This window comes from Colius striatus, chromosome 1 (genome assembly GCF_028858725.1).
Source record: "Colius striatus isolate bColStr4 chromosome 1, bColStr4.1.hap1, whole genome shotgun sequence".
Lineage (NCBI taxonomy): Eukaryota > Metazoa > Chordata > Aves > Coliiformes > Coliidae > Colius > Colius striatus.
Genome location: NC_084759.1, coordinates 7,334,233 through 7,346,893, shown reverse-complemented (window position 1 = coordinate 7,346,893; position 12,661 = coordinate 7,334,233). Strand labels below are relative to the sequence as shown.

The following is a 12,661-nucleotide window of genomic DNA, read 5'->3' as shown; positions in this document are numbered from 1 at the left end:
CATCCCCCACAGCAGAGACAGATAGCCACGTGCACTATGAGCTTCTCATGTCTATCCTGGACTAGCTCCTTTCACTCCCTAATTGGCATAAAAAGATGTCACAGTGGTAGGTGTAAAACAGATGTGGAATTACACAGGGAGGCTGGGAATCATGTAGGGAGCATTTCTTTTTCTTGGGATACAGGAGGGCAAATCCACTGGAATTTGTCTGCCAAGATCACATGGGATATATTTGATAGGGGGCTGAAAATTTGGGGTTTGCCTCTGGAAGCTGCCCATGGTCTTGGCTGTAGCCCAAAACCTGATCTCCTCCTAACTGCTTGCTCCATCAGGCCTCCCTTTCACCAAGTATTTTGCTGTACATGATGAGGCAACCAGTGAATGCTGCATGTTTTGCGCTCATCCAGGCCTTTACCTCTGCTGTATGTGTGTACAGTGTGTCCTGACCCAGTGGGGACTGTGCTTTTCTATTCCTTTTAATAATTTCTCACCATTTCTGTGGGTTTTTTTCCATGTTACATTGTTTTTCTGGGGCGTGTCAGTCCTGTTCTCCATGCAGTGACTTTTCTTGTCTACTGAAAGATGCTGAAGCTTGTATTTAGACACTTTGTGAATGTAAAAACGTTTGTGAATCTAATCAAAATGAAAAGAAATGTCAGCCTAATCTATTCCTTCCTAAAGCCAAAAAGTATTCCCATTAGCTTGGTTAGAACTCCATGAGTATCTTAATATTGCTTTTGTGGGAAGATGGGAAGTATTGAATTTGGCCTAAAATTTGAGTTTCTTAAAAAAACAGCTGTAGCTTGTCACCTCGTACTTGGCATTGTCTGTCTCTTCCTTTCCTATCAGTAGAACAATGATGCTATTTTCAAATTCGTAGATCTTTCACAGAACCAGGCTGCCAAAACAGCTGTTCTTTAAAGAAGTTTTCTAGTTCAGTTTTTAAAATATGTTTATTCTCAATGCACCAGAATCTTGCAATTTCTAGCCTATGGCTTTTTTTTTTTTCCCATGGAAGAAAAATTGCTGCCCCGGAGGCTCACAAACTGTGGGAAATAAGTGATGAGTTCTCCACCATTGAGAGAATTGTACCCTGCGGTCTGAAATCACAGTGCAGGACTTCAAAAGCTTTGCACTGAGGTTCTTCCTATGGATTAAGGGATAAAACCATGAAGACATGTGGCTTATGTGCATTATCTATTGAGGTAGACCTACTATAAGATGTGAAAACAGTGCAGCTTTGCTGCTTCTTGCCTGTGGCCCTATCCGATCTTGCCTGACACATGCCCATCAGAGACATCCTCATCAGGAAAGCATTTACTTCTGTGAGGTAAACTCTGCAAGATCAGGTCCTTGGTCAGTAAATATTCTGGCACAGGGACTTTGTCATATTCCAGTTCTACTCACTCTTACATTGGAGTAAATCAAAAGTTGCAAGGCAAGGTAAAAATTAGAATAATAATGGAAATACATCCCTTCAGTCCAGTGAAAGGAAGTTACTTGCACAAAGCAAAACAGTTACGGGTAAAACCTCATTCATAGTAGGGACAACTTCTGTTGTAATTGAATTAGTGGACCTCATTAAAGACAGTTCCCCAGGAACTGAAACAAACAAGAAGTTCAGTCGCTTAATTATCTTTGTCTTAGAGGTTTCTTTAGTGTTCCCAGGCTCTGTGGGAGAGAAGGAACAATATGAAAAGATTAGAAATCCACGATTATATCACTTTGTAACAAAGGGGATAGCCAAGAGTGTGGGATTTTTCAACTAGTGACTTTGAACCCAAAAACAGACATAGACACTGTGAGAAGAGTTTTCAAGTTACAGTCAACAAAAGGTTTGCCCAGCAATAACTGCTGAGAAGGCACAGTGGGGAAGCTTCTTTCCAGGTTTCAGAGAAGACATGCTGACCACTGTCCTTCCCATGCCCTGAAGCATCCTAGGTTTGGGTTTTTTCCCAAGCTTAAGAGCACAAACACATACAAATCAAAGGTAATAAGAAGCTACAAGACATTTAAAATGAGATAGGATTACCCCTCCAATGTGCCTCCTTCTATCTTTTTATACAAGTAATGTTTTCAATGCAGCTTTTCCAGGGTGTGGTGCAGTGCAGGACAGGGCCTGAGGCAGTCCCTCCGTGCCAATAAGAGAAGCTTGAGAAGGAGCACTGTGAAGAGTGAAGAGGGTCACGAAGTCAGCTGGAGCTGAGGAGGCCACAGGAAGATCTGACCTTGTAGAAAGATCTTTCACAGTGTAGAAAATTGATATTTTCTGCTGCTACTCTCTGCTCCCCTGCCCCTGCCTGCAGTCTCAGTGGGGATTAGTTTAGCTCCTAGCACTGACCCCTTACAGGAGGAACTTTTGCTTGCTCCTATTCAAAGTACATCCTGACTGTAAAATTGGACAGGTGCAAATATCTATGGGAAACACATTACAAGAAAAGTCTCTGTGGAATAAGCTTATTAAGGTCCCTGACTGTTAGGACTTCCCTTGCCTGGCTGTGAACACACTGGTTACAAAGGCGAAGTGGCTTAGCTGCACCTGCTCTTGCAGCCTGCAGTGGTGGTTCCTGTGTGTCTGCATTTCTCCCATGTCCCGTTCCAGCACTCTGCACTCTTATCACACAGGAAGTTTCCCATTCAGAGGCTATTTCCAAAGGTCTGGGAGATGTTTGCTGATCCTTGTGTTCTCAGAGCCTGCCAGGCCAGCTTAAACAGCATGGATTAGAAGGCAGGCTGAGACCCACAGCCTGAGTCCCGATGTTACAGAGGGCCATGACCTGGGACTGTACAAACTGCATGGACCCCTTGATCTTGCCATGCAAGCCTCCCCACAGCCCTACAGAAGTAATATCCATAATATGCAAATTGTAAGGCTAAGCCATGCTTGCATCCCTCCTGCTTGTATTTATCCCTGAGTGAAACACCTCCTTCTCACTCCTAGGCAGGGAGAAAACTAGTCATTACCTGCAAATTGGCTTCATCCTTCCATTTCTGAGATAAATGGGGTTCCTGGGCTTGAGCTGCAAAGAGGGAGCTGCAGTGTAACAGACTTGGTGCTGTCAGCAGTAAGAAAACAGAGGCATTTGAGGTTCTTTGCAGCAAGCCTTTTTCAGCACAAAACCCCTCGCTTAGCCACTACATAGCGTGAAGCCTTGTGGGCAGCTGACATTTTTGCCTTTGTTTTTGGGTAGTGACATAGCATCTGCCCTCTCCATGACAACTCATTTCCCACACATTTAAAAATGAATCAGAGCACCTGGCTTTAGCTCTGCAGGGCTATGGCTCACTATCTAATCATTAGACCTTTCAAGGCCAGAAAAAAAAAGAGTGGTACAATATGGCTTTCAGGCAGTCTTTTTTAAAAATCCAACCCTAAAAGCTTTAATCTTAAACATAGCAATACCTCAGTGAATCCCAGCTTTTGATCAGGGGCAGAATGTGTTTCCAAATTCATTTCACGCTCTGCTGTTTCAGTGAATATAACCACTTCACCCAGGGGTCCTAGTCCTAAACCTTCCAAGGAACTTCAGAAAGCAGCCTTCAAAGTTCAGGCAGGCAGTTTCTGCTCCACTCCTGACCCTGCCACAGAGCCACTGTATGAGGGACCAGCTCCGTGCTTAAAAGTGTTTTGGAGATTTAACCATTTGTGAAGGCTGCAACTTCCTCATCACACATGGTTGCAGTTGCTCCAGTGTGAAGATGTTTATGCTGATGTAGCTCAGTCAACTGCAATAAATGAGAAGTGCACTGAACTAGAGATGTTGTCTGTTACTATGACCCTTCTTACCCTTGGACTGTTAACAGCACAGCCATGATTGTGTTTAAACAGTTTAATCTGCTCTCACAATCCAAAAACACACACTCATGTGCATAGACCTCCAAATTGCTAAATTCCTGTTCAGAGTCTTGCCTGGAACATCTTTCATATGAGGAAAGGCTGCGGGTACTGGGGCTGTTTAGTCTACAAAAGAGGAGACTGAGGAGAGATCTCATTAATATTTACTAATATCTAAATGGTGGGTGTCAGGAGATTAGGACATCCCTTTTCTCAGTGATATCTAGCAACAGGACAAGGGGTAATGGAATGAAGCTGGAACACAAAAAGTTCCATTTAAACATAAGAAAAAACTATATCACTGTTCAGATGAGGGCACAGGCTGCCCAGGGAGGGTGTGGAGTCTCCTTCCTTGGAGGTTTTCAAAACCCACCTGAACACATTCCTGTGTGACCTGATCTAGGTGAACCTGCTTCTGCAGGGGGAGTTGGACTAGATCTCTAAAGGTCCCTTTCAACCCCTATCATTCTATGATTCAATGTTTTGAAATAGTGAGTTGGCAGTTGCAGACTCCTGACACTAGGCAGACCTAAAAACTACCCAAAAATGAAGCACTGAGCAGAGCTGGGCCCAAGGTGTGCGTGGATGTCCCTCCTAGGCCAACTTACACACATAAACCACTCTGAAACCCCACACTCCCTCTGTTAATCTTATTAATTCATAGAATCATAGAATGGTAGGTGTTGGAAGGGGTTAATTATTGCATTAATTTCCAATACCACTTCAAGGTTTCCCAGCTCACTGCTGAACAATTTTCAGCCTAGTGAGTTCCCCCTGAAAGGGATAAAAAAGCCCCAGGGAGACTGAGGGACAAGTGCCCAGATAGAAATGCTTCAGCTTCATGGCAGCTGTAATCCAAGCATGACTCACTCTGCCCCTGGAGAGAGGGAAGCTCCTGACCATGCTGGGTTGGTGGAGATGATGTTCAGGCAGAGCCCAACCCACTGGGGAAAAAAAATAGGAGGGTTGCTAGTGGCCGTGCAGACTGCTGTTTCTGTAAGGCATCGTGGTGTTATTTGAATAGAAATGAGCAGAAATACAGGTTATTTTTTCTCATATTGGATGTGTGATTGTTTACTAGAGAATCATAGATATATTTCATTCATTTGATGAAATACTGAAACTTTTCACTACTTCAGTGCATGGAAAACCACCAAAAGGCCCTTTTTTTCATGTTGAAAAAATACAGCAAGAAGATCTGTAGTAGCTGGGGACAACAATGCCCAGAATACTGTGTTTCTTCCTTTTCTGTCTCTTTTAGAAGAGTAACCACCACTGGTTTACTTTTTTTGCCGAGCTTCATTTCTGTTCCAGGGGATGAGCAGGGGTCAGGTCTGTGACCCTGATCAGCCAACCTGTGATGTGACTCTCTCTAGACAAGCAAGTGGAGGATTTACTGCCAAATATTTCTGTCTCAGATTATCTATCCTGCATGTTCAAAGGTCACAGGAAGTAAATGGTTTGAAATTGTGTCTTTTTCTTTTTTCTTCCATTTATTGCAGGTAAACTTTGACATTCACAGTAGATGTAGTTTCCCTGCTGTGATACGATGTTATCAGTGCAAAAGGAAATACTAACACACAGCTGATGTCCGGTGTTCATCTTAGTCTAGTATTTTAGAAGTCTCTCTCCAGTCTGGAGAATGCAGGTAGTTGCAAGTTTTCTGATGAAATTGTGATGTTTTTTAATAAAAAAGTAATTAGAAATGATGACTCACAAAACCTCCAATTTTTATCTTGTGAGAATGTACCAGTTCTGCTATGAAACTGGGCTTCTCAGGCCCAGGAAGGGAATTTGGGTCAGAAATGTCAGGCACTTCAGCAGAACTGGCTATGTCCTGGGTGCAACATTCAACAATGACTGTAGAGACCTCAGTGCTGATTCTGGGTTTGACAGGAAAATCTTGATCTCTTGCCTCCTGGGCAACTGCTGACTCTCTGTCCATTGGCTGGCGGAGCAATGATTTCTTTCTGCCATGTTCTTACATCAAAGTTCTCAAAAATACTTGGCTCCGTCCTGATACAGACAAAAAAAATGCTTGTGGGATAAAGATCCTTTTCTTCTCAGATGTCCTGAAGGCTGAATTTCATTTCTGAAATACATGAAGACTTTTAAAGGTTATTTTTAAAGCTGCACTTGTGCGCATTTTGCTGACAGAAACCGTGTTGCACCATGTACAAAGCGTGGCTTTGGCAAACAGGACAATCAGTTTCAGTTCTTTCCACTATCCTGTCACAGGTTTCTTGGCAACACTGGTGGTTTGACAAACACTTCCACCAAGTGAGCAGGTCTTCCAGTGGTCCTTTCTCACAGCTGTATGTCCCCTGGGCTGTATGCCCAGGTTTGCCAATGACTCTAGAGCTATCTATGGTGTATCATCAGCCAAGGGAGCTGCTCTGAGCTCAAATGACCTGGTTATTTTTAATCCAGGTACTTCCTCTCGCTGAGTAGCCATGTGATTGCACACACACTTGTGCTGGCACAACTATTGGGATGGCACAGGGACAGGAACAAGCAACAAGAGACAAGGGAAGGCTGCCAAGACCAAGTTCATAAAGATGTGTCCTCAGTTTATCTTGGACAACAATAATAACAGTTATTTGTCATAGAGAAATGCTGAATCCATGCAAGAAAATAGTAGTTTAACAGCTTTGTAGTCATAAAGCTGCTCATTAAGAATTTTTCAAGCATTTGTCTGTGTGCTTGAGTAGACATAGTCCAGTAATTACTGATTTTGAATATGTTACTGCCAGCTGTTCATCAAGATATGGATCAATTGGTTAGTTATGAGTGAAGTTTTCATTAGAATTTAAGCTCCTTAGATGCTTCTGAAAATGTTTCCTCCTATCCTGCTGTCTAATCTGCTATCAGCATAGCAGAAGTCACATTAATTAAGGACTAAGACCTTTTGTAGCCTTCTTCCCAGACTGCAGAGTACATTTGGTCATCTGGACCATCAGCCTCTGCATGCACAGGAGCAGGCCACACTGGGGCTTCTGCCTAGCATGGATGAAGTTGGCCCCTAAAAGCAGGGTTATACCATAATCTGGCAGTGAAGCTTCAGCTGTGGGACAGTATCAGCTACTTAATATGGCACTCTATCTCATTCTTTAATAAAAAAATAGGGCTAACACTGGCAAATGTCTGTATTCTGCACTGCTGGTATGCTGTTAATACACATTGGGTCTGGTGGAAAAGTAAAAGGCAACTGAAGTTGAAGAGTTGGGTATATACTATGATGAGTTAACAAGTTTGATTATTCAGTATCCAAATCTAAAGCTTTGCTCACAGGTAGTTAACAAATGTGATACTCTTCTACAAGAAGGGCCAGAGGAAGGATCCAGGAAACTACAGGCCTGTCAGCTTAACCTCATTGCTGGGCAGGGTTACAGAGCAGATCATCTTGAGGGCCATCATGAGGCATGTGCAGGATAATGAGTTGATCAGGCCCAGCCAGGATGGCTTTATGATAGGCAGGTCCTGCTTGACTAACTTGATGATCTTCTATGAGAAGGTGACTCACCTAGTCAATGAGGGAGAGGCTGTGGATGTGGTCTACCCGGACTTTAGTAAAGCCTTTGACATTATTTCCCACAGCATGCTTCTGGAGAAACTGGCTGCCCATGGCTTGGATGATGTACTCTGAGATGGGTACAAAACTGACTGGATGGCCAGGCCCAGAGAGTGGTGGGGAATGGAGTTCAATCCAGTTATTGGCTGATCACCAGTGGTGTTCTCCAGGGCTCAGTGTTGGGGCCTGTTCTGTTTAACGTCTTTATCAATGACCTGAATAAGGGGATCAAGTGCACCCTCAGTAACTTTGCTGATGACACCAAGTTTAGTGGGAGTGGGGATCTGTTTGAGGACAGGAAGGCTCTTCAGATGGACCTGGACAGGCTGGATCGATGGACAGACGCCAATTGACTGAGGCCAAGTGCTGAGTCTTGCTCGTGGGTCACAACAACCCCATGTAGAGACCAGCCGAGTTCAAATGTCAAGAGTGTGACTCCTTAAAGCCCTGCTGGCACCAGCACTGCTAATCCAGAAGCTGTAGGCCTGGGTGGTCTGAACCTCATGGTCCTTGCAGGAAGGACTGCCTCCAGGGCCATAGGGGCTGCACGCTGTTGCTTCCTCTTGGATATCCTATCTGACAGTGCATATTGTGCCGTTTGAATGTGCCTTCATTTTTTCTTCCCAGGGAATGGCTTTTACACTTCAAGAAAGGCTGCAGCTGGGAATTCATGGCCTTCTTCCTCCTTGCTTCTTGAGCCAAGACGTTCAAGTCCTCCGTGTAATGAAAAACTACGAGAACAAATCAAATGATCTAGATAAGTATGTAAAAAACATCTTATTTAATTCTCCCTCCTCCTTTGATTTTCAGTTTTTTAAAGCTGCAAGGAAGACTTGCTTCAAAATACACAGCTTTGCCTCAGACCTGCTTCTTTCCAGCTGTCCATGCTCTCCAACACCAGGAGTGTTTATTTTCGCCTGTCTGCCTTCAGCACAGTTATAGAATCATAGAATCATAGCATGGTAGGGGTTGGAAGGGACCTCTAGAGAACAAGCAGGTCCACCTAGATCAGGTCACATAGGAACATGTCCAGGCAGATCTTGAAGACCTCCAAGGCAGGAGTCTCCACACCCTCCCTGGGCAGCCTGTGCCAGGGCTCCCTCACCCGTACAGTAAAATAGTTTTTCCTTACGTTTAAATGTAACTCTTTGTGTTCCAGCTTTTTTCCATTACCCCTTGTCCTGTTGCTAGGTACAATAGAAAAAGAGATGCCCCAACCTCCTGACACCCACCATTTAGATACTGGTAAATATTAATGAGATCCCCCCACAGTCTCCTTTTATGTGCCATCCCAGTCCCAAAGCAGCACTGGTACTGCTTTTTTTCTACTACCATATTGCTGAGAGCTCTGGTTATTAGCCTAACAGTTCACTATACTTTGTGTACAAGTGCACACCAAAAAAGCAGTCCCTGCTCCAGGGCGCTGGAGGTGGAGTGAACACACGTACTGCATATCCCTGTCCATATGCTCAGCAATACGTTCACTGAAATACAAGAACAGAAAGAGCCTGACAATTGGTAGGAAAATAAAAACCAGAAGCAATGATGTATATTGACTAATCTTTCTGTTCATGAGCTTCCATTGTGTCCAGTATTGTTCATCAGGATTATTGATGGAGGATGGTGTTTGATTCCCATTGTGATGGATCACAGGGTTTGCATCTCCATCTGTCTCAGGTGCCATTGATCTGGGAACTGAGGCAGCAAGACTCTGCCCCTGTAGAGAAATCATGTTGCTTTTCTGTCACAAATGCCTGTGTCATCTTGTAAATTACATATTGTTGGCAGTGTGTCATGCTTTTCTGAAGCCACGCTGTAGGAGTGGGTGCTGAACACAAACGGAGTTTCTCATTGAATTCATAAAAGTTTTTCAGACAGAAAATCATTTTCAATCTCTAGTTTTCTGAGTTTTTCATTCGTCTGGCTTCAATTTGGCAGATTTAATCTCAGCCAATGAAGCATTTTCAAGAAAGAAAACTCTTTGGAGGTTTGTAATATATTCTCAGTCACTAAGTGGTCCTATCAACCCAGAGCTGCATGTGTAAGTCTGGATAACACTAAGAATTAAAAGTTGATTTACCATTTTCATTCTCTAAACTAATGCTTTTGTCTTTTTTTTTCCCCAAAGATGGAATTTAGCTGTCTTTCTAGTTTTAGTGATTAAGTAGTTGAGAATAGAGGATAATGGAGAGAGAGGTTTTGTGTAAATATTTTAGGAAAGACAGTGCTTTGAAATGTGCATGTTAACTTTCTGTATGCATATTTCATCTTTTAGATTGCATAATGCATGTTGCTAATGAAGATGATGTCCCACTCTGTCCAAGGTAGCCCTGAAGTCTACTTTTGATACTTTTGACCTTTTCCATTGTATTTGTTTTTAATGCAAACTATTATGTTGTGAGGTTATGTATGGGTCTGACTTCCAGCCCTACTGAGTCTTGGTGAGCTGTTGGTGAGGATGTTGGAGCTGGTCAGACCCTGTGGGAAATTTTGCTGCTCATGATGCAGCACTGAGGAGTGTCAGGGCTTGGGAGAGCTGAGTACACAGAGTGAGCCAACAACTGCTTTTCTATGAAACTGCCAACAACCATAAATACTGATATATATCTTTTTTTTTTTCACTTTTAAGGTATATTGTTCTTATGACATTACAAGACAGGAACGAGAAGCTCTTTTACAGAGTGCTCACCTCTGACATTGAGAGATTCATGCCCATTGTTTACACCCCAACGGTTGGCCTGGCTTGTCAGCAGTATGGTTTGGCTTTCAGGAGGCCACGGTGAGTGAAGAGACTGTTCTTGCCTCTTTTTGCTAATTTCCTGTGAATGTTCCTTTTGTATCAAGAGTCCATCTTTATGTGGGTGGCCCAAAATGTCTAAAACTCAATCCCCCGTTAAAAGATGGACCAGCAAGCAGCTTCGTGTGTGTACATTTGGTGATGAGCTGGGGAGTGGAGAATAGTTCTGCCTTCTTCCTATAAACAGTGAACAGAGTAGTTTTGTTCTCAAACAGTACTGTACAGTCTGTTCAGCTTAGCTCCAAACAGCTCCCTGTACTTAGGAGTGTACCCCTCCCCATCTGCTGTCTCAGGAGCCTTCTGCAGTGCTTTGAGTAATTGCTGGATTTTGGATAAGTTGTGCTGATTTTGAACTTTTGTGTGCACTTTCACAAACCACCCCAGAAGAATAGTTTTCATAGGAGATGGTGCTCTGCATCAATGCCTTCCTCACTGCTCAGAACAGTTGCTGTGTAAATTCATGCAACATTAAACACTCTGTCCCATGTTGAAGGGCCTATTCTGCATAATCTTTTTAAATCATTAATGTTTAGATAAAGCCCTCATTAGCATTCTGAAATACAGTTTAGTCGTGGCCTGAAAATCCAATGGTAAGGTTCAGTCTTCTTTGCACACTTATTATTTATGTGTCACCAAAATGTACCAGTAGGCAGATAAACATTTTAGCTTTTGCTATAGAAACATGCAAAGTAAAGAGATGAAACACTGTTCTAAAAGCATTTCACAAGCATGAGGTTTAACTGCAGCCTCAGCTGAGAGTAGTGTGACAGGTGGGGAAACTGAGGCAGGTTCTACAGGTTCTACTAACTGACTGAAGGCCACAGGGGGACCCTGAAGCAGACCTTGAAGATGTAGGGGTTGTGTAAGCAGATAATGAATACGGTTACTATTGGTAAGATTATCTTACAAACATGCTTGCATCCTGCTTGTCATCCAAATTTCTTGTAAAGCCACTGTATTCCTTTACATGGGCTGCTCCTCAGGATTGCTTTCTGGCTGTGTCTCTCCCAAGTAATTGTCTTCTTTTCCCTGATACCCAGCTTCTGGATATGCTGGGCTGTGGTGAAGTCATTCATCTAGTCAAGCCTTGGTCATATCCCCCCACTCTTCCTCAGCCTGTGTGAGGAAACCAGAGAAGGAATTGCTCTTTGTACAGGGGAGGACACTTGCTTCTGGGTTGAAGTAAAAGGTAGCAGAGATAAGAGAGCTCAGGCTCTGTCTGCAGGTGTTGAGCCATGAGCACTGGCAGGCAGGGAAGAACACACTGCTGGTTTTCAGCTAGTCAAAATTCACAGCAACAAGTCCCACTGTGTCTTTGCTTTCAATCTACCTTTGCCTTGCAAGAAGTTAAAACAATATTTGGGAGCTTTGTCTTATTTCTTTTCCATCCCTGATGTTATCCTCAGGAAGGCAGGACTGTCTTTTTATATACTGGGCTGTTTCTGCAGCTGTTGCCATTGGAGAATTCCCCTTGCTGTAACTCACTCCTTTCTTGTGTTAAACCCCCAGCATTGTACCAATGTGCTAAGAATATCTGTTCTTGTGGTCTAACAGTTTTGCTGCTGATCTTGGGCTGGGAGCTGTTCTGGACTCCAGCCAGTGACTGCCATAGGAAGGGGCAAACTGTCATGCCCTTAATACACTGAATTTCCTATGGCAGGGAGTTTGTTTCTATGAAGCTGCAGAGTGAATTTCAGCCTAGCCTCAGATTTGGTTTTAATCAGGGTTGTTTTAGCAAAAGAGTGATTTATTGCAAGAAGAGAAGAGCTGTTATATCATGTCAAGCAACAAGATTAAAATGAGCAGCATTTGTCTGTGCTTTTTTTTTTTGTCAATCTGACTCTTACTGTCTTGCAGTATGTATTTTCTCTCCTGGAGCATATAATGTACATCAGGAGCTGGTCTGCAAGATGTTTAGTTCAGAGTATGATACCAACACTTCCTGGTAAAACCATTTGGACCTACAGATTTGGGGAGCTCAGCAATTAAAATCTAAGTTTGAATTTCTAGTTCTTGCCATGTTATCCTGCATTGGCAGCCTGAAAAGTTGATTCTTCTCACCCAATTTTACTTGTATCTGGGTTTTTTTTTAAATAAGCAAATATATTTCACAGATATTTTAGGGTGAACGTAGCATATAGAATTGGAGAGCTTGTTCAAGCCATTGGTCTCTGCTGTCATAGGAGACCTTGTCATGCAATCCTGTTCATTAACTGATTATGTTTGAAGTCTGCAATAAAGCCTCCCTACATAGCTCATTCCAGTTCTTAACTTTCATATAATTAGAAAGTGTTTTTCCCCTAGAATTTAACCTAAGTGCTTTTTACCAATGTCATCCTCTCTCTAGAATAACCTTTTCACAGTAGAAGACTGAGAACATAGCCTGGTGGTTTTCTTGCCTGTAGCTCATGCTGTTCTGTCCATTTTGTCCCACTCTGCAGTCTCTTGTTTGGCTGTA

General features: G+C 43.1%; 1 protein-coding gene across 2 annotated transcripts in view; it reads left to right on the top strand.

The window, feature by feature from the left end:
* The window catches only part of ME3 (malic enzyme 3), a 127,984-nt gene that overhangs the window by 60,608 nt on the left and 54,715 nt on the right, over positions 1 to 12,661 (top strand). For both annotated transcript variants that reach the window (XM_062020359.1, XM_062020358.1), the window contains exons 2-3: positions 8,034 to 8,167; positions 10,036 to 10,185. In XM_062020359.1, coding sequence (XP_061876343.1) covers positions 8,034 to 8,167; positions 10,036 to 10,185 — 284 coding nt within the window. The remainder of the gene's footprint in view (positions 1 to 8,033; positions 8,168 to 10,035; positions 10,186 to 12,661) is intronic.